General features: G+C 44.1%; 1 protein-coding gene across 4 annotated transcripts in view; it reads left to right on the top strand.

Moving 5' to 3' along the window:
- LOC139547687 (protein phosphatase 1 regulatory subunit 37-like) overlaps positions 1–24,516 on the top strand; it is a 52,643-nt gene that overhangs the window by 6,898 nt on the left and 21,229 nt on the right. For all 4 annotated transcript variants that reach the window (XM_071356682.1, XM_071356681.1, XM_071356680.1 and 1 more), the window contains exon 2: positions 22,593–22,690. In XM_071356682.1, coding sequence (XP_071212783.1) covers positions 22,593–22,690 — 98 coding nt within the window. The remainder of the gene's footprint in view (positions 1–22,592; positions 22,691–24,516) is intronic.

Below are 24,516 nucleotides of genomic sequence, written 5' to 3'. Positions count from 1 at the left end.
TCCCTCAACACGTTCATTATTTCCATTTTCACCATCTGACACATCCAGATCTAGACATCCCAGGAAGTTTGAAGCCTAGTATTCATAACAAGCGTGCAGTGTGCTCAATCCCCATCCAGTATCCTTGTCTGTCTTTGTCTTTCCTTCCTCTTCTTTGATACTGCTTGAAGGAGTAGGCATAGCCCAGATTTCTCGCTCTGTCTCTGTGTGTGTCTTGGTTCAGCTGTCTTTCCCAGGGTCATGTTCACCCATGGAGAAGTGTGTCTTGAGTGGGTGTGATGGGCAGTGACTGAACCAACCGAGGCCCAGGAAATGAAACGCATCTCCCATCCCCGCCCCCAAGCCTCTTCATGGTTCACTTGGACTCATCATCGTCACAATGTCTCCGGCCTGGAGACTTCCTTGACTCACAGGTCTAGGATCAGCTCTTCACTGCCCAAACCTCATCTAAGCAGTCAGGAGGAATAAACTTGGCCTCAAACGGGTGTTTAGTGCTGCTCTCTCCACCTGGAGCAGACCCAGAGACAGGATGCTTCTCCATGTTATTCACACTGTGCTAGACTAGAGGTAGGCATGAGATGAATTCACTAGGTGTTATATTTTCAGTGTTAGACTAAACTGTAGCCTGTTGTTTCCATAGTGGTTTAGGCCTGTTTGTAGTAGTAGCTACAAGTCATGAAATTGTATAGCTTTTCTTTGTCTCACATGCTGACATGTTCAGAATGGTCATAGTTTGTGGCCTCTAGGATAACAGCCTTACGAGGTGGTGTCTGTTTAGTTTCTGCGGCGCTTGTGGATAGATGTCACGATGTAGTTTGCCATTGAAATACACGTCCACTGGGTGTTGTAGAGACTAGCCACGATAACATTGAAGGTGATTTGTAATCTGAACAAATTGATAGATGACACTACTCCCTGTATAGTGTCACCCTGCAGTGAGATTGTACAAGAAGTCCTAGACTCTTGTCCTGTGGCACTTCCCCAGTCCTGGCTGGGGACTGAATGTTGCATAATTTCCTCCAGATTCCTGAACTTCCCATCATGACTCTTAGCAGCTTTGCTTCCTCTCCTCCCTTCTTATTCCCCCTCCCTTTCCCTCTCATCCTTCCCCTTTCCCTCTCTCGTCCATCCCTTCTCCTTCTCTCGGGCATTCGTGGGAAAACCATGTGCTGACTCCTTACATCAGTGGTTCCCAACCTTTACTGTACCACCAACTGAATTTAGCTCTGCCCGGAGTACCCCTGAAGCACCACCTCAAGTGCATTAACATTTTTTACCAGTAAACCTACAGTCTCATTAGTCTTCTCAACTACCCCTGTGGTTAGGCCAAGTACCCCCAGGAATCCTAGTAACCCTGGTTGGGAACCAGTGCCTCACATTATGCTAGAAGCATGTGGGCTATTGTTGGTTCTTCCATTGACGTATCAAACAAATGAGATTAGTTGATATTTGTAAATATTCTGATTCTGTTAGCTACACTGCGTTTTGTTGTAAGTGGAAGCATTTTTCCCTGAAGAAAAGAATAAGTCGAATGCTGTATCATGTCAAAACAAAGAAGGCCCACTTGGAAATTGGCACCAGTAATGACCTGACCCTTGAAGTCTGATTATCCTCTCTAGTGACGTTAGGCTATGTGATGTGCCTCTGGACCAGAGTTGGACCTGACAGGCTTAAACGCTTTGTTGTTGAGCTTGGGCCAACGCTTTTACTTGGCTGCAGTTTGTAGTATGTTTTGTGTACTGTTTGTACTGTCTGTCCTGCTCTGCCCCTGCAGTTTGGGGTCATGGCATGAACCCTGCCCTTTTAACTGTGTGTCTGTCTGAACTTCAGTCATGGATATTGGGACTGTAGCCAGTGTGCTCAGAGGCCACCATTTTGAACAGCGTGTTTACAGGGGGGAGCTGCTCTCCTCCACTTATGAAAACAACATACCTCTAGGAGTTTGCAGTGTTTAAGATGACGACCTTGTTATTGTCCCAAAAACTGTATTCTTCAGCCACCTCCATCCTTCATTATTTGTACCTATTACATTTTTTTGTTGTTGCCTGAGGGATGACTAGCTTCCCACATAAAACACTTATCACCCCTCTTATCTGTTTTAAACAGTGCTGGCCGGCGCTCGTCACAAAATGCCTGCTCACTTATAAATAGACAAATCCTGTGGAGAGCAAGTTCATTTGTTCTGTTTTAAGCCTATGATATCACAATCCCTCTGTGCCTGACAATGCCTCAGCGGCATCACAATTAACGTGAAGCCGTCTTTAAATTGAAATGTCGCTTGTTGTCACCACAATTAATGACAGATCAACACGTCACTAAGATGGAAGAAAAGATTTCTCTTGCCTCCTCAGGAGGAGATGGCTCTTATGACCTGTTATAATGACACATGTTAATTCACTTATAACGGATGTTATGAACTTTAAATTGATGTTAAATGCAACAGTTTGCCTGCATCTGAAGGTGAATTCGCCCCATATGGGCACTTTCTCACTCAGGCAGTGAGAGAAACAGAGGTTTGTCCATTTCCCTCGCATTAGCCTCTCCGTTAAGTGCCCTCTGTTAATTATTGACCAGCAGGCTAGCTCTAAATTAGCACGGAATCGTTTCATAATCACATTCCATGTGATTCTGGAGCACTTGATTCCCTGCTATTGCTAGATTCACATCGCTACCAAATCCAGGACTGCTGACTTCTCAGGCCCCCCTCCAACTTTCTCCCTCCTGAGGCACCATTGTGGTTGTGTTGGTTTCTTCTAGACAGCCTGGCCTGGACATTCTGTTCTTGTTTCTCACAGTCATGTGTCCCTGAGTGAGTGAGTGGGGCCAGACCTGGTCCAGGGGGAAAAGCAGCACTCAGAGGTGGTCAGTCAGCTGCTGGCCTTGGATCAGCCCGGGGATGGCAGTCCAGGTGTGTGGGGGGTGGGGGTGTGTGTGGGGGGGGGGGTCATCTTCCTCATTGTTAAGCTTGGATTAACATAACCTAAACAAAATGATTATATGTGTGCTGGGTGGGTTCCTACCGGGGTATTTGGAAATAGCCACAGGATGGTTTTTCAATACACGCAATACCGTTGGAACTAATTTAATACATTTTCAATAATTTTTTATATTTGTTGCTTATTTTTAAGTAAATAACTTCAGTTGTGCAATACGATGAAGCAGATCGTGTTCATTTCACCTGTCACGTTATTTTACGTTATGAAGCGTACCGTAGTACTCCAAAACGGTTGAGCCCAGTCACGTGTTTGTTTGTAAATAACACAATTGGATGAAGTGGGAGCATGTGAGTCCAGCTGTTTATTGAATGGTTGCGTTTTATATTGAAAACCAACTATGTATTTTTTTCTTCAATTGAGTGATCAGGGACGTGCAACTATAGTTTTCCTTCACAGAAAATACATTATCAAAACACATTCGCCAGAAAATAGCTTCGTTTTCATCAGATGACAGCAGAAGTGCAATGAGTTTACAATGGAAAATCAAATATATTTTTTGCAAAAACGGCCTTACAACCGCAGACCACGTGTAACCACGCCAGCCCAGGACTTCCACATCCGGCTTCTTCACTTGCAGGATTTTCTGAGACCAGCCACCCAGACAGCTGATGAAACTGTGGGTTTGCACAACCAAATCATTTTGCACAAACTATCAGAAACCATCTCCGGAAAGCTCATCTGTGTGCTCGTCAGCCTCACCAGGGTCTTGACCTGACTGCCGTTCTGTGTCGTAACCGCCTTCAGTGGGCAAGAGCTCACCTTTGAGAGCCACGGGCGAACGGTTTGCTGATGTCAACGTTGTGAGCAGAGTGCCCCATAGTGGCGGTGGGGTTACGGTATAGGCACAATTGCATTTTATCGATGGTAATTTGAATGCACAGAGATACCATGACGAGATCCTAAGGCCCATTGTCGTGCCACCATCACCTCATGTTTCAGCATAATAATGCACGGCCCCATGTCGCAAGGATCTGTACACAATTCCTGGAAGCTGAAAATGTCCCAATTCTTCCATGGCCTGCATACTCACCAGATGTCACCCGTTGAGCATGGTTGGGATGCTCTGGATCGACGCGTATGACACTGTGTTCCAGTTCCCGCCGCTATCCAGCAACTTTGCACAGCCATTGAAGGGGATTGGGGCAACATTCCACAGGCCACAATCAACAGCCTGATCAACTCTATGGGAAGGAGATGTCTCGCTGCATGAGGCAAATGGTAAGCACACCAGATACTGACTGGTTTTCTTGTCCACACCACTACCTTTTTTTAATGTATCTGTGAACAGATGCATATCTGTATTCCCAGTCATGTGAAATCCGAGGCATAGTGCGTAATACAAGTATTTCAATTGACAGTTTTCTTTATATGAACTGTAACTCAATAAAATCTTAGAAATTGTTGCCTGTTGCAGCATTTATATTTTTGTTCAGTGTACAGTTCCTATTGTTTGCCTTAAAGTTAATATTGCATTTTACTGGAGAAATGTATGCTGGCTACACCAAGAAAAGTAGCTACACCATCAGTCAGAGCGCTGTCTGCTGATGGAATGCCGTTAGTGAATTCTCATCCGAATGGAGAGGTGCAACTGAAGCACAGTTTGTCTGATGTCTAGCAGAAATGACAATAAGAAGCATTTTAGATCTGCGTCTACAAAACGCAGCAAGATATTTCTTATGCGTTTTGTCTTTTTTTTTTTTTGCGGAATTCTGCATTAACGTGACCCCTAAGTTTAACTTGCTAGTTTTCTAAGTAAGTGGCAGAATTTAATAAGGTGACGGGGCATCATTGTGTTATCTTTCTGCAGTGTTTGAGAAGTCAAATCCCTTTTGCATGAGTTATCTGTATCTCGATTTCCTTTTTTCTCCTCTGTTCTTGGCCCGTCTGCTCCTCCCCCATAGTCTTCGAGCAGAGCAGGCAGGCCCGTTGCCCAATCGACTCCAGACTCCACACAGACACAGCGTGTACACATGCTGCTCTAGAGCCAGTTCTTCCGTCATAAAGCATGAGTCAAAACTTTGTTCATTTGCACTATGTGTCTCGTTCACATTCACTTGTAAATGTCCTAACTCACCAAAAATGACATTCGGTATCTCCTGTGTTTGGAAAGTATTCAGACCCTTTTTTCACATTTTGTTACGTTACAGCTTTATTCTAAAACAGATTTTTTTTTAAACATCCTCATCAATCTACTCGCAGTACCCCATAATGACAGGTTTTTAGACATTTTTGCAAATTTATAAAAAATCAACTGAAATACCTTATCTAAATAAGTATTCAGACCCTTTGCTATGAGACTTAAAATTAAGCTCAGGTGCATCTGGTTTCCATTGATCATCCTTGATGTTTCTGCAACTTGATTGGAGTCCATCTGTGGTAAATTCAATTGATTGGACAAGATTTGGAAAGGCACACACCTGCCTATATAAGGTCCCACAGTTGACAGTGCATGTCAGAGCAAAAACCAAGCCGTAAGGTCGAAGGAATTGTCGGTAGAGCTCCGAGACAGGATTGTGTTGAGGAACTGATCTCGGGAAGGGTACCAAAAAATGTCTGCAGCATTGAATGTCTACCTAGAGCTGGCCGCCCTGCCAAACTGAGCAATTGGGGGAGAAAGGCTTTGGTCAGGGAGGTGACCAAGAATCTGATGGTTACTCTGACAGAGCTCCAGAGTTCCTCTGTGGAGATGGGAGAACCTTCCAGCAGGTCTGAGGGAAACCTGGCACCATCCCTACCGTGAAGCATGGTGGTGGCAGTATCATGCTGTGGGGATGTTTTTCAGTGGCAGGGACTGAGTGACTAGACAGGATTGAGGGAAAGATGAACGGAGCAAGGTACAGAGAGATCCTTGATGAGAACCTGCTCCAGAGTGCTCAGGACCTCCGACTGGGGAGAAGATTCACCTTCCAACAGGACAACCACCCTAAGCACACATTCAAGACAACGCAGTAATGGCTTCGGGTCAAGTCTCTGAATGTCCTTGAGTGGCCCAGCCAGAGCCCGTACTTGAACCCAATCGAACATCTGCCTAGAAGAATGGGAACATCTCCCCATCCAACCTGACAGAGCTTGAGAGGATCTGCGTAGAAGAATGGGAGAAACTCCCCAAATACAGGTGTGCCAATCTTGTAGCGTCATACCCAAGAAGACTCGAGGCTGTAATCGCTGCCAAAGGTGCTTCAACAAAGTACTGAGTAAAGAGTCTGAATACTTATGTAAATGTGATATTTCAGTTTTTTATACATTTGCAAAAAATTCTAAATGTCTTTGCTTTGTCATTATTTGGTATTGTGTGTAGATTGAGGGGGGAAAAACAATACATTTTCGAATAAGGCTGTAACGTACATTTTTTGGGATAAGGTCAAGGGGTCTGAATGCTTTCCGAATGCACTGTATGTATAACTTCATGAGTTTGATTACCTGTCTTTGCAGTTAGTTTTTAGTTTTCACCCGTTAGCATATTTCGCTAGCAGCCTCATAGATATGCGCGCTTGCGTTCATTTTGTTAGCATTCTTGTAGTAGACGTCCAATGGGCTTTTTCCCTGTTTTAACCAATAGATTGGTCAAAAGAACAGACGACTCTAGGTCGACCCAAGATTTAGTTTAGTCGGAAACAGGCCTATCCAGCAGGCATCCGTCCAGGCCACTGTCAGTAGAGCTCTGCCCCGTAGCATAGGCCTTTCTCTTTTTCATGGACCATGCGTTCCTCGCCCCCTGTGACCAGTGTCAGCTGTCATGTGTGAATGACGCTGCTGCCACCCTGTGCAGCGTGGTGGTGTGAAATGGCAGGGATGGGGACGGGGGAGCAGGGCGCTATTTAAGACTGTCTTAACACTCAGTTGTTAAGTAGGCGGTCAGGTCCAGTCCCGGCTCCGCTCGTCCAGAGGGCTCCCCTCATTCCACACAGTCAATGGCCTGTGACTGCTGACTGATTGCTTCACCAGGCCCAGTCCTCCTGTCGCTTCCCTCTGAACCCTACGCCCAGTCCTGGGGACCTCTCAACCCTACAAAATGGCTGCTTTGCCATTTCTACTTCTCCTTGTCCCCTCAATGTGGGGGCCGATCGATACAGGTCACAGGATTAAATGGAGTGTCTATTAAAGAACCTGTGATGTTACATGCCGCTGTGTTGCATGGGTTTTCTTTGAGTGACAAGTGCAGTTCTTCATCAGATGTGCATAGCTCTACTCTTCCTTTCCTCGTCTCCTTTTCGTCCTTTGTCAACCTTGATCATTAAAGACCACCATGCCGGTTGGCATGGCTTAGCATGTTTGTGTCACCATGTCATCAACACCCTGAGTCACAGTCAGTGTTCACCCTTCAGCCACAAATGATTAGCTCAGGTGACTTTCACTTTCCATCGTGCACTGACTATCAGTCATTCATGCTTTGTCTGCCACGCTAATTTGTCGGTCATTGCAGAACGGTAATATTAATTGACATCCAAGATCAAAGTTATCTTTCAGAAGAGATGATTTACCACAGAACATCAAAAGTAATATGATGTTATCGTCAAAGCAGCATTGTCGTACCCCCTCCCCCTCGCTTTCTTTCTTTCCTCCTCCTTCCTCCCATTTGATTGAAAACAACGCTATCCTCTGAAGTCTCAGTCCTACATGCGGTCCGCAGATGACTCGGATGCTCTTGCTAGTGCAGACTATGTTCATCTGTGGTGGCTTGGCTGAGTCAGGGACACCTGAACCCAGTCCTAGTCCCTTCACAGACACCGTGCCCAGCATAGAATTAGAATGAGTAGAATGGACATGTCTCTAAAAATCTACAGGAGATTTCACTGTCTGCTCAATAGAAATGCATTGCTCCACGTGTAGAACTCTGAGAATCAGCCCAGTTCTTACAGGTGTTTGATAAACGAACATTCAAACATTGACACGGCCGGTCCACCTACCACAGAACATTGCTTTGAATCTACCAAATTGAATTCTATGGCACCCAGACTGCTTTCCCTCTCTAACCCAGAGACTGTCCCTCTCAGCACTGAAAAGTGTCTCCACACTCCCCTCTACGCTCCTCCCAGCCGCTGTGGTGAAAGCGGGAAAACTCACAGCACCGATGGCCAGTGTGTGTTTGCATTTTGTTCCCTGTCAACGAGAGAGTGAAATAGAGGAGGAAGGAAGGGCAGAGGGAGATTGACACACAGGGAGAAATTGGGGTCAGACTGCACTTGGATTAATTTAGGATGCAGCTAGCTTGCGCAGTAAACCCTTCTGAAGGAGTAGTAACGTAGACGTACTCCAGAAATGCCATTTTCCCCTCTGTAAAAATATTCAGTAGGGAGCTTTAGGCCGTATCTAGAGGTAAAAGGAGGCATTACTGTCAGCTTAAAGGTCAAATTTGTTTACAGCCTGATTTAGATGACCGCTACAGTGCCATCTGAAAGCATTCACACCCCTTGAAAAAAAAATTTTAAGCCTGAATTAAAATAGATTTAAATTTAGGTTTTGTGTCAGCGGTCTACTCGCACTACCCCATCATTTCAAAGTGGACATATTTTTGGGGGAAATGTTTACAAATTAAAAGTTGAAATGTCTTGAGTAAAGTATTCAACCCTTTGTTATGGCAAGCCTAAATATGTTCAGGAGTCAAAATTGGCTTAAGTTGCATGGATTGTTGAATAACTACCTCATCACTGTACCACATACATACAATTATCTGTAAGGTCCCTCAGTCGAGCAGTGAATTTCAAACACCGATTCAACCACAATACAAAGCGTTGTGTTTGGGGAAAATCCAACACATCACTGAGTACCACTCTTCATATTGTCAAGCATAGTGGTGGCTGCGTCATGTTATGGGTATGCTTGTCATTGGCAAGGACTAGGGAATTTTTTTCTAGGATAAAATTAACCGGAATGGACCCAAGCACAGGCAAAAACCTGGTTGTCTGCTTTCCAACAGACACTGGGAGACAAATTCACCTTTCAGCAAAACCGTAACCTAAAACAAGGCCACTGGAGTTGCTTACCAAGAAGACCATAAATGTTCCTGAGTGGCCGAGTAACAGTTTTGACTTAAATCGGCTTGAAAATCAATGGCAAGACTTGAAAATGGCTGTCCAGCAATGATCAACAATCAACTTAAGAGCTTGAAGACTTTTTCCCCCTATAAAATAATGTACAATTATTGTACAATCCAGGTGTGCAAAGCTCTTGGAGAATTACCCAGAAACACTCACAGCTGTAATCGCTGCCAAAGGTGATTCTAACGTGTTGACTAGGGTGTATTTCATGTTCAGTAAATTTGCCAAAAATAAATAAAACCATGTTTACACTTTGTATTTATGCGGTATTGTGTGTAGATGGGTGAGAAAGAAAAACACTTTTTCATTTTGAATTCCGGCTGTAACACAATGTGGAATAAGTCAAGGGATATGAATACTTTCCGAAGGAACAGTAGGTTTACTGCAGAATATAAAATGCCCACATAGACTGGCCCAGAGCCATGTACAGTGCATTTTGAAAGTATTCAGACCCCTTGACTTTTGACATTTTGTTACGTTACAGCCTTATTCTAAAATGGATGCGAAAAAAAGTATATTTAATCAATTTTAGAATAAGGCTGTAACGTAACAAAATGTCAAAAGTCAAGGGGTCTGAATAGTTTCCGAATGCACTGTGTTTAGATTGGCCCTTCCCTGCTGCCCTACCAAGACCAGAAACACAATAGGGACGACGACTTCTCCGTTCAGGCCCCAGGAGAAGCGAGCGGGTTCTGCCTGTTTCACCAGGGCTCAGTTTAATGGCCTCTAATTCTTTGTCCTCTTCATATGTCAAGGATTATCCCCAGCTAAGGTGTGTGCGCGTCAGTGGATTGGCCTACTCATAAGGTAGCCCTTACCATATGATCGGATGGTTATGATTTGATTAGGATCCCCAGTAGCCGGCGCCAATGGCGACGGCTTGTCTTACTGGGGTCCGACAACAAAAAAACTGACAAAAATACCTTTAATCCATTTCAAACATTAACAGATACAGTGGGGAGAACAAGTATTTGATACACTGCCGATTTTGCAGGTTTTCCTACTTACAAAGCATGTGGAGGTCTGTAATTTTTATCATAGGTACACTTCAACTGTGAGAGACGGAATTTAAAACAAAAATCCAGAAAATCACATTGTATGATTTTTAAGTAATTAATTTGCATTTTATTGCATGACATAAGTATTTGATACATCAGAAAAGCAGACCTTAATATTTGGTACAGAAACCTTTGTGTGCAATTACAGAGATCATACGTTTCCTGTAGTTCTTGACCAGGTTTGCACACACTGCAGCAGGGATTTTGGCCCACTCCTCCATACAGACCTTCTCCAGATCCTTCAGGTTTCGGGGCTGTCGCTGGGCAATACGGACTTTCAGCTCCCTCCAAAGATTTTCTATTGGGTTCAGGTCTGGAGACTGGCTAGGCCACTCCAGGACCTTGAGATGCTTCTTACGGAGCCACTCCTTAGTTGCCCTGGCTGTGTGTTTCGGGTTGTTGTCATGCTGGAAGACCCAGCCACGACCCATCTTCAATGCTCTTACTGAGGGAAGGAGGTTGTTGGCCAAGATCTCGCGATACATGGCCCCATCCATCCTCCCCTCAATACGGTGAAGTCGCCCTGTCCCCTTTGCAGAAAAGCATCCCCAAAGAATGATGTTTCCACCTCCATGCTTCACGGTTGGGTTGGTGTTCTTGGTTGTCCTCATCCTTCTTCTTCCTCCAAACACGGCGAGTGGAGTTTAGACCAAAAAGCTCTATTTTTGTCTCATCAGACCACATGACCTTCTCCCATTCCTCCTCTGGATCATCCAGATGGTCATTGGCAAACTTCAGACAGGCCTGGACATGCGCTGGCTTGAGCAGGGGGACCTTGCGTGCGCTGCAGGATTTTAATCCGTGACGGCGTAGTGTGTTACTAATGGTTTTCTTTGAGACTGTGGTCCCAGCTCTCTTCAGGTCATTGACCAGGTCCTGCAGTGTAGTTCTGGGCTGATACCTCACCTTCCTCATGATCATTGATGCCCCACGAGGTGAGATCTTGCATGGAGCCCCAGACCGAGGGTGATTGACCGTCATCTTGAACTTCTACCATTTTCTAATAATTGCGCCAACAGTTGTTGCCTTCTCACCAAGCTGCTTGCCTATTGTCCTGTAGCCCATCCCAGCCTTGTGCAGGTCTACAATTTTATCCCTGATGTCCTTACACAGCTCTCTGGTCTTGGCCATTGTGGAGAGGTTGGAGTCTGTTTGATTGAGTGTGTGGACAGGTGTCTTTTATACAGGTAACGAGTTCAAACAGGTGAAGTTAATACAGGTAATGAGTGGAGAACAGGAGGGCTTCTTAAAGAAAAACTAACAGGTCTGTGAGAGCCGGAATTCTTACTGGTTGGTAGGTGTTCAAATACTTATGTCATGCAATAAAATGCAAATTAATTACTTAAAAATCATACAATGTGATTTTCTGGATTTTTGTTTTAGATTCCGTCTCTCACAGTTGAAGTGTACCTATGATAAAAATTACAGACCTCTACATGCTTTGTAAGTAGGAAAACCTGCAAAATCGGCAGTGTATCAAATACTTGTTCTCCTCACTGTATATATATATTCATTTAATTTAAAGACAAATGGTGAGGTAGGTGGTGTGGGAAAGGCCGACCTTTGGTTGGTTTGACCACTTGGGGTTTTACGTCAGTGCAACATGACAAGCTATGTCCCATATTCGACACAGTATATTTGATTTTCAGCTTGACTCTTCACTGTGTGCTTTATGTCTCCTCTTCAGTTGTGTTCAGAGGCACGTTTTCAAAGCCACATTTTCCTGTGCTTGTTGAAGCCTAATCGTAAAGTAAAAGAAGAATGTTATGAGAATGCTCTCCCTTTTGGCCTGTGCTTTCGTTCTAGTTCTCCCAACCTGGCTAGTTAGTGCAAAGGCAGTAGTGGAAAAAGTAACCAATTTGTCATACTAGTAAAAGCTTACGATACCTTTTTAATAGATACTGACTTAAGTGAAAGTAACCCAGAACTACTACTTGAGTAAAAGTCTAAAAGTATTTAGTTTTAAATGTACTAAATGTAAGTATCAAAAGTAAATATTATTGCAAAAATATAGTTAAGTGTAAATTATTTCAAAGTCCTTATATTAAGCAAACCAGATGGCATCATTTTCTTGTTTAAAAAATGTATTTACGGATAGCCAGGGGCCCGCTCCAGCACTGACATCGTTTACATCGTTTTCATTTACAAATGAAGCATGTGTTTAGTGAGTTTACCAGATCAGAGGCTGTAGGGATGACCAGGGATGTTCTTTTGATAATTGTATAAATTAGACCATGTTATTGTCCTGCTAACCATTCAAAATGTAGTGAGTACTTTTGTGTGTCAGGGAAAATGTATGGTGTAAAAAGTACATACTTTTCTTTAGGAATGAAGTGGAGTAAAAGTCAGAAATATAAATAGTAAATTACAGATACCCCCAAAAACTACTTAAGTAGTCCTTTCAAGTATTTTTACTTAATTGCTTTCCACCACGGTGCGAAGGGATCAGGGCCAAGTGTCTAACCCTTTCTAGGCTAATTCTATGCCGCACCCTCAGTGGAAATGCCTGCCTTCTACCCTCTTTCTCAGTGCCCTGCCTGTATTCCCTCCATTCTTCACCCCTGCCTCACTTCCACGTCTGCTTACCCTCTGTTTCCCTTCCACCTTTTCTGTCTCCCTCCTTCCCCCTGTTTTTCTCTCCCTGAATTCTGTGCTGTCAGTCAGTTTAGCGGAGCTCCTCGGTCTCTATCCTTCGTTCCTTCCTTTCTTCTTCCCAATCATCCATATCTACCTTACACACCTGCCTGACTGACTGTCGTTCAGTCCAGCCCTCTCCACCCAGTAAGTGGTCATACTGTTTTTCATTACTCCCATCCTCCCTCGTTCCCTTATCTGGTTTCTCTTATTCACATCTGTACTCTGCCATGTAGGCCTACAGTGTGTGTGTGCCCGGACAGACAGTGAAGTGATGGTACCATGTCTCTATGGCAGTGTAGAGTGCCTTCAGAAAGTATTCACACCCCTTGACCTTTTCCCCAAAAATGTGTGTTACAGCCTGAATTTAAAATGTATTAAATATAGATTGTTTCTGTCACTGGCCAACACACAATACCCCCATAATGTCAAAGTGGTATTGTGTTTTTGGAAATGTTTTGATGTGGGTGCCATCTTGCTCCGTTCGTATTTGTGAACCCATTGATGAACCTATTGATGGCAAAGAAACCCCTTTGACTTCAACTTGTTGTGCGATGGTGTTTGAAAAGTGGTATGTTAGATCTTTTTGCTGATGATTTCATCCAAAACGTTGGCTCATCGAGGGCTGTGAGATGCCGAAGGGCAAGTTCCGGCTGAAAAGTGCCCGTTGCCAAACACCCGAGGGTGGATAGCACTTGGATGTGAACCAGAATGACATGTTTGCCTTTCTAAAGTAGGTCTTTCATCCTCGCAAAAAATTGTATGAGATTGGTTTGGAAAACGATATCTGTTGAGCCAGTCTGTATTTTCTGTAAAAAAATAAAAAATAAGTCTCACCTGTCTCTAAAAACATGCTCTCTACTAAATGCATCGTGTGCCAAATCTCCCAGTTGAGCAAGATCAGCCATCTCTCATTCGATTTCCCATTATCCCAGTCTCTTATAGTATTTCAACAATGGTTTCTCAATCACACATACTTCTAATTTAACAAATTACTGGACTTTATATGGATTATTATAGTAACAAATGCACTGATGTGGTCAAATTCTATTGATATAGCCTGCCAATATGTTCCATGAATTCACAATGAAATTGCAAAATTATTGAATTATTACTCTCACATTTTCAACATATCTACACTTGACAAGCAGTTCCCTTATTCCACCACTTGACACTGTGCGGTACGCATTGTCATGGCTATGTGTAAATTTACACACACTCTCAAGCAAATGTTCATATTGATAAATCTCACACTTTGAGTGGAAATGATCCCCAGCATGGTTACGCACATACTTGTGCCTTAGCATGATTGATAAATGAGGCCCCAGGTGTGCAAAGCTCTTAGAGACTCACAGCTGTAATCGCTGCCAAAGGTGATTCTAACGTATTGATTCGGGGTTGAAGACTTATCTAATCAAGATACACTATATATACACACAAAAGTATGTGGACACCCCTTCAAATGAGTGGATTCTGCTATTTCAGCCACACCCGTTGCTGACCGGTGTATAAAATCGAGCACACAGCCATGCAATCTCCAGAGACAAGCATTGGCAGCAGAATGGCCTTACTGAAGAGCTCAGTGACTTTCAACGTGGCACTGCCATAGGATGCCACCTTTTCAACAAGTCTGTTTGTCAAATTTCTGCCCTGCTAGAGCTGCCCACTAAGTATTGTGAAGTGGAAACATGTAGGAGCAACAACAGCTCAGCTGCGAAGTGGTAGGCCACACAAGCTCACAGAACGGGACCGCTGAAGTGCATAGCTCGCTTAAATCGTCTGTCCTCGGTTGCAACACTCACTACTGAGTTGTAGTGACTGCCTCTGGAAGCAACGTCAGCACAATAACTGTTTGTCAGGAGCTTCATGAAATGGGTTTCCATGGCCAAGCAGCCGCACACAAGCCTAAGATCATCATGCGCAATTCCAAATGTCGGCTAAAGTGGTGTAAAGCTCGCCGCCATTGGACTCGGACTCTGGGTTTAGCGGATTCCAGGAGAACGCTACCTGCCCGAATGCATAGTGCCAACGGTAAAGTTTGGTGGAGGAGGAATAATGGTCTGGGGCTGTTTTTCAAGGTTGGGCCTAGGCCCCTTATTTCCAGTGAAGGGAAATCTTAACGCTACAGCATACAATGACATTCTAAATGATTCTGTGCTTTCAACTTTGTGGCAACAGTTTGGGGAATGCCCTTTTCCTGTTTCAGCATGACAATGCCCCCATGCACAAAGCGAGGTCCATACAGAAATGGTTTGTTGAGATCGGTGTGGAAGAACTGACGTCAACCCCATTGAACGCCTTTGGGATGAATTGGAACGCCGACCGCGAGCCAGGCCTAATCGCCCAACATCAGTGTCCGACCTCACTAATGCTCTTGTGGCTGAATAGAAGCAAGTCCCTGCAGCAATGTTCCAACATCTAGTGGAAAGCTTTCCCAGAAGAGTGGAGGCTGTTATAGCAGCAAAGGGGGGGGACCAACTCCATGTTAATACCCATAATGTTGGAATGAGATGTTTGACGAGCAGATGTCCACTTACTTTTGGTCATGTAGTGTGTATTAGTGTTTAATAAAAACAAATTTAAAAGATTATTCTTCCATTTTGACAGTGTTTTTTTCCCCGTGTAGACTAAAAAGACATCCATTTTAATCCGAATTCGTAACACGAGCTTCATAAACACAACCAAATTATTATTTTTGCATATATGAAATCATTTTTTGACTGTTTTGAATGTTGACGTCCAAAATATGTCCATGGCTTGAAGGGGTCGCTCAAGGCCTTTTCTAGTGTTAATTTATGTGTTGTAGGCCTATTGATTAGAATCAGCAAGCTAAGCTTACGAGCTGGGAGAGGAGGCTCGGCAGCAGCACTTGACAGCTTTATGAAGGCTGGCCAATACCTACAGTAGTGTTGTAATCGCATAGCAGCCCCAGAGACTGACTGTACGGGTTCTCTCATATCTTTTGTTCACGCCTCGCCTGGCCACCTCACCACCGAGGTGAATTCTGTCATTGTTTTTAACATGTAGCCTAATCAGGGACCGTCTGTTGATGAACAACGGTAGCTTGAGCTCATAAAATATGGGTCAATGGCTCAAACACCTGCATTTGTGGTGAACATTATAGGCTACATTGTTCCTGGTGGCATACATTTAAATAAGCCTAACTGCATAACAAAGAAAAATAATGAATAAGAACGCAAATGTCTAACCTTGAGCATTGTCATCATTTTTATTTATTTTTTACAAATAACTTCTGTTTCACAACAGCGCCAACAAGTCCCACAGGTATTTTTTTTATGGCCTTTGTGCAAACAGGTTATTAATGTCAGCTATAGGTAATCCTGTTTGGGTTGTGCCTGCTGCCTGCACATTTTTTTGTCTTTAAGGAGGGGTAAAATGGTGTATTTGGCACAGTTTGGCTTGTCCTCAGAGCTCAGACAGACAGCATCTCCCTTTCAAACTGTTTGTTGGTTTTAGAAGTCTTGTTTAGATCCAGGAATTGTGCAATACAGCTCACCCCCACCTTCTCCATACAGTAGGGTTTGTGCTGTAGGATTGGACGATATTACGATATAATTGGAAATCAACTATGTTTGACAGACATCGTTGACTGCAATGAATGGAAGCAAGTCCCTGCAGCAATGTTCCAACATCATCTAGTGGTGATCATCTAGTGGTGATGTTGGAACATATTATTTTTTAAATGTTTTTTTTCGTTTTTACACATGATAGTTTAACCTATGCAGCAGGCAGCGCACAACAGGGCAGCTCACAGCTGGGCGACATGCCAAATGGCCTACCTATTCCTATTTGCCAAAGCCCTTTTCAATAAATATGTAGGTAGACTTAGCCAACTATTAATGCAATAAGTAGGCCTACAATGTAGGTTGTAGACAGCGAAGAGTACCAAAAGCTGCATTGTCCCTTGTTGTCGCCATTTTATTTGAATGTGACTTGTTGGTCTAAGCATATCTTTCATGATCAACTTTCAAATGAATTTGGAGGACCGTAACAAGAGTTTTATATCTCAGAAAGTTATGTTTGTGAATAGCCTAAATAAAAACATGATATGGTAATAATGAGAGAGAACCAACAATTGCAAGATCGAATGGAAGTTTAAACAAACGTGACAAGTTCCTGGCCTCCACCTGACCAATGTTTTAGGAAAAACAAATTGTGTGCAGCCGGAAAATCCTTGCAAACCAAACAGCCAGAAATATAGGCCTAGACTAGACTACTGTCAATAAAATGTGCGGTTAACGTTACTTGTACAAGTTAAACAGATATGGATATATTGTGGAAGTGTTTTATTAATATCCTTGAATTGTGCGACGGGCATTACATAAGCTCTCACAGCAGCGCTTATGGGAACAAATTAAAATAAAACATTTTGGATAGGCTACAAAATAAATAAAGTTAACAAAATATGTATGACAAACTTATTTTCACTGTAATTTATTTGGTTAAGACACACAACAGAATATTCTAGCCTGGCTACATTTATTTTGAATAAGACGCATCTGTGAATACAGGCTTTGAAAATGAAACCGAAAGTGCAATAAAGAACCATTTGGGCTGTTTTTCTTGTCATTTTATATTAACCTACCTAAAGGTTTCTGGCAAGGAACACAAGAATGTTCACCTTTTTCTAGCTTTAATAGACTGCGGAGTGGGGTAACAATATTACCTGCTGTAAGGTCTACTGAAAACAAGTTCAGACGGAACGCTTTTTGCACATATGTAGAGGTATTTGAGGGCGACGCTGGCCAAGAGCGGAAAGCGACCCTCATTCCCTCACTACCCTGCCAGTGGGTCATCATCTCCTCCGATTCCATTTTAGTGTAACTTTGCTTAGCTCTCCCAATAGACTGCCCAGTGATGTCTTCTATGGTCGACATGCACGCTCGATCTCAGTTGAAATTGTTCTTAATCACCACTGAAAGGGTCTTGTATCACACTGTAGGCCTACAACGTTTGGTACCAAATTATCATTCAAAGTTACCGTTACCACATATCACCATATGATTTATTTATTTGCCCACAAGAAAATACAATATTGGATAAACGATTTCCACATTGTTGTCTATTTAGACTTTAATCGGTGGTTTGAGTGACAGGCTGCATTACAGATCGTTTACTGCGTTGCTAGGCAAGGACGCTCTACCCCCGCCCTGGGTAATAAAAAAAAAAGACGATACAATCGTATATCAACGATGTTTGGACAGGTCGATGGGATGACGTGTCATTCCAGGCATCAACCAACCCTATTGTGCTGCTTAAAGGTGAATTAGTGCTCGTGCTGTTGCAGTAAAACTCTCAGATTACTGTGGGACGGGAACAGCCCAGACTTTATGGCCCTGTAGCTTTTATTGCACATCTTTACCTGCTTCTATTTACCTTGAGCTGTATCCGGCCAGGGAGCTGTATGGTACACAGTGTGGCCCTGGCTTCTCAACAGAACACACTCTCCCACTTTTACTTCAGTTCCTTACTTGCTGAGAACTAGTTCTCTAGAGTACTGAGAATAGGTAACAAAGTGATGATATCGTGTGTGTGTCAGGCGTGCTCTGAGAACCAGGGGAGTTTCTCCACCTCTGGGCTGTTGGAATGTGCTACCTTCCTGCGACTCACGTCTCTTTCCCCCCTCCAGAAAGAGTGTACACTCCTGCTCGACAACAACCCTGCAAGCTAGGCCTAATGCTTTCCCAAGGACACGGTGTACACCTAAGCATGCACACACACACAGAGCGTTGACAGGAGCTGACATGAGCCTCAGGGCTGTTGCAACAGGAGCCACAGGTAGAGCGGAACTGAAAGGGTTTGTGTGCAGGGTGTAATTGGGGTTAACAATTGAACATTAAAAGAAGCATGTAGCAGTAGTAAGTCTACATGAAAATGTTCACTGTTCTGACCATTTGGAGGATGCGTGATATGTCTTTGGATCTCCTGTAACTATGTTGGGGGGGGGGGGGGCACGAGGAGGCTACACTTTGTAGAAGGAAAGCAAGCGATATGTTCTACGGTGAAGTTGAGTGTTTTGGGTGTGTTCTGTTTAAGGAATGGTCTTAATGTGAGGGGGAGGGATGGTGAAGGTGATTTCACAATCTGCTTCTGGATATTTCTTTTTGAAGGGAGATGCTCGATCTCCGTCAGTTTGAGGAGATCTCATAATAGACTTTGTATTGTATTTTGGAGACGGGCGACTATTGAGACTGCTTTATTGAGTTGCTGCCTGCCCTGGATGTCCAGCCAGGTGATTCTAATACAATACAGCCCCTCCTGGATCAACAGGTGTGTGTGTGTGTGTGTACACACACACACACAGAGAGAGGTAGACAAGGCAAGCACACGCACGCTCTGTCACACACACTCACTCACCCTCTTTTCAGACGCATTTTGTTTCGACTGCTTTTTAAAGCCTTATCCCTCTGTCGGCTGCTCCGCCGTATCCAGATCAGTCCTGATATAGCACAGCCTGGGCCTAACAGTTGATGCCCTGACCCTTTTTATCAGTGTGTGAGTGAGTGGTAGGTGTGTTGCATAAGCAGCGCAGCCCTGGCTCTGTCTGTGTGCTTTCCAGGGCCCTTTTAGAGCAGCCTGCCAGGCTGTTGTTCATTCAGTCTGCGTCTGATGGCAGGCAGAGCAGAGCCTCATGATGCTGATCACTGGTTGGGCCTGTATGGCCTGCAGGAGAGCTTTAGTTCTGCTTCTATCTGAAATGGACTATCTGTTTTGATTGCATGCGTTCGTGGGAAAGCTTAACAACTGCACTATTTAGTGTCGAGAAACGCACACACACACACATACAGTTGAAGTCGGAAATGTACATACACTTAGGTTGGAGTCATTAAAACTAGTTTTTCAACCACGACACAAATTTCTTGTTAACAAACTATAGTTTTGGCAAGTCGGTTAGGACATCTACTTTGTGCATGACACAAGTAATTTTTCCAACATTTGTTTACAGACAGATTATTTCACTTATAATTCACTGTGTCACAATTCCAGTGGGTCAGAAGTTTACATACACTAAGTTGACTGTGCCTTTAAACAGCTTGGGAAATTCCAGAAAATTGTCATGGCTTTAGAAGCTTCTGATAGGCTAATTGACATCATTTGAGTCAATTGGAGGTGTACCTGTGGATGTATTTCAAGGCCTACCTTCAAAAATTGTAGACCTCCACAAGTCTGGTTCATCCTTGGGAGCAATTTCCAAATGCCGGAAGGTACCATGTTCATCTGTACAAACAATAGTACACAAGTATAAACACCACGCAGCCGTCATACCGCTCAGGAAGGAGACACGTTCTGTCTCCTAGAGATGAACGTACTGTGGTGCGAAAAGTGCAAATCAATCCCAGAACAACAACAAAGGACCTTGTGAAGATATTGGAGGAAACAGATACAAAAGTATCTATATCCATAGTAAAACGAGTCCTATATCGACATAACCTGAAAGGCCGCTCAGCAAGGAAGAAGCCGCTGCTCCAAAACCGCCATAAAAAAGCCAGGCTACGGTTTGCAACTGCATATGGGGACAAAGGTTGTACTTTTTGGAGAAATGTCCTCTGGTCTGATGAAACAAAAATAGAACTGTTTGGTCATAATGACCATCGTTATGTTTGGAGGGAGAAGGGGGAGGCTTGCAAGCCGAAGAACACCATCCCAACCGTGAAGCACGGGGGTGGCAGCATCATGTTGTGGGGGTGCTTTGCTGCAGGGGGGTCTGGTGCACTTCACAAAATAGATGGCATCATGAGGTAGTTAAATTATGTAGATATATTGAAGCAACATCTCAAGACATCAGTCAGGAAGTTAAAGCTTGGTCGCAAATGGGTCTTCCAAATTGACAATAACCCCAAGCATACTTCCAAAGTTGTGGCAAAAGGACAACAAAGTCAAGGTATTGGAGTGGCCATCACAAAGCCCTGACCTCAATCCTATAGAAAATGTGTAGGCAGAACTGAAAAAGCGTGTGCAAGCAAGGAGGCCTACAAACCTGACTCAGTTACACCAGCTCTGTCAGGAGGAATGGGCCAAAATTCACCCAACTTATTGTGGGAAGCTTGTGGAAGGCTACCTGAAATGTTTGACCCAAGTTAAACAATTTAAAGGCAATGCTACCAAATACTAATTGAGTGTATGTAAACTTCTGACCCAGTGGGAATGTGATGAAAGAAATAAAAGCTGAATGAAATCATTCTCTCTACTATTATTCTGACATTTCACATTTTTTAAATAAAGTGGTGATCCTAACTGACCTAAGACAGGGAATTTTTACTAGGATTCAATGTCAGGAATTGTGAAAAACTGAGTTTAAGTGTATTTGGCTAAAGTGTATGTAAACTTCCGACTTCAACTGTGTGTGTGTGTGTGTATATATATATATATATATATATATATATATATATATACACACACACACACACGTACACTTTCCCCAGTGTCTGTGTTTCTATCTCTGTAACACACAGCGTCGACGTCTGGTGGTGCTCCCTGGTCATGAGTTATTTGGGCTGTGATTTGGAGAATATGGACACACACGCCGACTAACATGTTTGCACACATCCATGCTCCTCGGTCTCTTAAACATACACACGCTTGTAGACACAGTAAGCCTAACTGTGGGATGTCCCCTGGCGACTCATTGCTGTTAGAATGACTGATAAAAGCCTCAGGTTTCCTCAAAGCCACTAAGGACAAAGGGTTATCTGTGTCTTGTGGATGCGTTTCAAAGGGCTCTGATGGGTGAAGATCCCACGCTACAAAAACACCACGGCAGCGCCCTGAATGTCTATGGTTGAACCATACTGTATGGAGTCAAACCGCACGGAGTCTCTGTGCATTTGAATTTCTTTCTTCAGCGTTCACCGTCTTCAACAATCCGTAGCCTGGTCCCAGATCTGTTTGTGCTTTTGCGTGATCCATCGTCATTGGCAAGGTGAACATGACAATTCCTTTATGAGTTGGCAGGAGAGCAGAAACAGACTGGCACCTAGGCTAAGAGGATGACTGGCCTGTCACTCGGGAGCGGGGCTAGAATGACAGTGCGAGATTCAGCTGAAGGGTGGGGAAGGAGAGCGGGAGGAAGGCAAGAGAGGGGACATTTTGTCTCACCTTAGCGTAAGTAGCCAAACTGCTGATGGCAGGACAAAATATCAGACCTTTATGACTTGTGTGCGCACACAGACTCACAGCATATGCATACACTTGAGACACACACCCACACCTGTCCCTTTTGTCTGCGTTTCTCTCATTAGTCTATATGAGCTGAAACAACTGGGCTGAATCTGCACCACAGTCATCTGACCAGTTAGCCCTGAGAGAGGGTCTCGGGTGGCAGTGGGTTTCTCACACACACACATACGCGTGCGCGCTGGACTCTTTAGAAAGCTGCAGTACAGAGGCACCCCGGAGGGTCTCCACGGTGTGGCCCTCGCTCCACTGATGAGCCAGATGCAGTCTGAACACTCACACCAGCCATTTATAGCGAGGGGATCCGGTTGGCTTCGTTTCCTGTCCATTAGCTAAGCAGATTGCAAATCCCATATACTTACTGTGCCTCAAAATACCTCATGCTCTCCTTGTGTATGACTCACTCAGCCACCAAGGGAGATGTTTTTTAATGTGTGATATCGCTGAACGTTTTTGACTGATTTTTACTCGCCAGTGGCATGTTTTTTTTTTATATAGAGGTGAGAACGTAGCCAGGTAAATGTGAGAATGTTATGTCACCATGTTGTCAATCGTACTGTGCTATAATGTCTGTGACGCAAACTGATGTCGTCAACAGGCCACCTTTAGAGTATCGACGTGTGTGTAATCATGTTGTCACCTTGTTGGTCTAACTCTCTCTTGTTTTTCAGCCCAGAATGTGACGGTGGATGAGATTCTCTCTGCCTACAGACAGGCCTGCGTGAAACTCAACTGTAAACCCATCCCCAAAGTGCTTAAACAGATGCAGGTAAACTTGAATGAAATACACTTACACACACACACACACACACACACACACACACACACAGAGAGAGATAGACCTCATATCCAAAGAAGAAACTGACACAGGTTAGCCCGAACAAAGTGTAGGCTTTTAATAGTTTGTGGATCCACAGTAACACACACACACACACTCACTCATTCTCCATGCCACTATTTCAGTAGCCTAATAACAGCACTGAAACACTAGACTTAATTCAGGCTTTATTAGCTTTTAGTCTTGTCGTGGAGCTGAATTAAGCCTATATCTGGACTTTTAAATCCCCAACACCACCTCATCAAAATCGGGTACCAGTGGAACCCTCTCTCACCCTGGCACCCAATCAAACACCACCTGACCTCAAACCACCCTGCTGGGGCAGCTCACTCACACCCACCGTGGGGATTGTCATGGAGCTAGCTGGGCTTTGCTGACAGCAGCAGGGGGATTGATGTGCTGTGTCTGTCTGGTTTGTTGATGTTTGTTGTTTTCCGTTTGCGCGGTCTTGTGCTCTAATCCCTAATAATAAGTAGCTCCTGGGGTCTGATAGGGAATGCCTCGACTCTGTTTTCTATTTTGAAATACCGGTGCCGTGTGTGTGTGCACACATTAACGTGTTAATGCAAGAGTAGGCATTGTTTGTTTTTCATTCAGTTGAAAGCCTGTTATGCAGACACTTTGTCTTGGCAACAGGAATGAATGGAGAAACCCGTGAAAGGCCTATTTCACCTTAAGTGTCTGGGCAGAACAAGGGGAGGGCTCATGAATGTATAACAGATTATGACACGGGCCATGGCTGTTTGTACTGGGCTTATCACTGTCGTTCTACTGTCCAATAGTCTTTCTTCCTTTCCGTTCGCGTGAGAGGTCGACCAATGCCGTATTGATACCATGATATTTGCTTGTGAAGAACGAGAGAGAAAATGGACAAAAATGCAATCACAGATGGAATGGCAGATGGAAATGAAGAGCCAGACCCAGGCACAGCCATAAGTAGCATAAGAGAGGGTGTGTGTGACTCCTACTGTAAGTTGCCACGGTTTCCTGCCCAGCGACCGCACACTCCAGCATGTCTCTGTCTGCTGTGCCGTGTCATTGGAAAGTTTGAGTGTTTGCGGAAGTGCTTGGTTAAATAAAGGTTCAATTTAATTATACAGAACTCTTTCCGCCCATCCACCTTCCCTTAACACACTCGCGCATACACTCACACATGCACACAGACATTCTCAAACACACACCCTTGCACAGTACAAACACACACACACGTACACACACACACACTCTTAAGCTAAAGCAGCCTACTGTAAACATTCTGTCGATGGTCAATAGACACCCTGTTGATGGTCAATAGACACCCTGTTGCTTGCGTACAGAACTATGGGCATGTTTTTTTTTTAATACCCACAGTAGCTTCCTGAAGTCTCCTGAGCAGGTTTGTCCTTCTCTGTTGTATGTCACGTCTTGGGAAGACAATGGGCGTCAGGGTGTGTGCGTGTGGGATGGCGGTTTAAATCCGCAGTTGTGTGAGGATGAGCTCATAGGGACGAGTCAGAGGGTGAGTGACAGAAGGGCTGGCGGCAGGATGGGGAGTGCAGCTACACGTGATCAAATGTTGTCCTATTTGTCACATGCGCCGAGTACAGCAGGTGTAGACCTTACCGTGAAATGCTTACTTACAAGCCCTTATCACTGTTGGATGTTTGCGGTTCGCACTGCCCACACACACACACACACACACACGTACTGTGCAAACACACATGTTCTTGGTGGAAGAATTGCCTCCCTTTCCTTCTCTCTCAACCCCGTGTACTGTC

The sequence above is a fragment of the Salvelinus alpinus genome, chromosome 21 (genome assembly GCF_045679555.1).
Source record: "Salvelinus alpinus chromosome 21, SLU_Salpinus.1, whole genome shotgun sequence".
Classification (NCBI taxonomy): Eukaryota; Metazoa; Chordata; class Actinopteri; order Salmoniformes; family Salmonidae; genus Salvelinus; species Salvelinus alpinus.
Note: the sequence above shows the minus strand (reverse complement) of the source record. Positions and strands in the feature narration are given on the sequence as shown.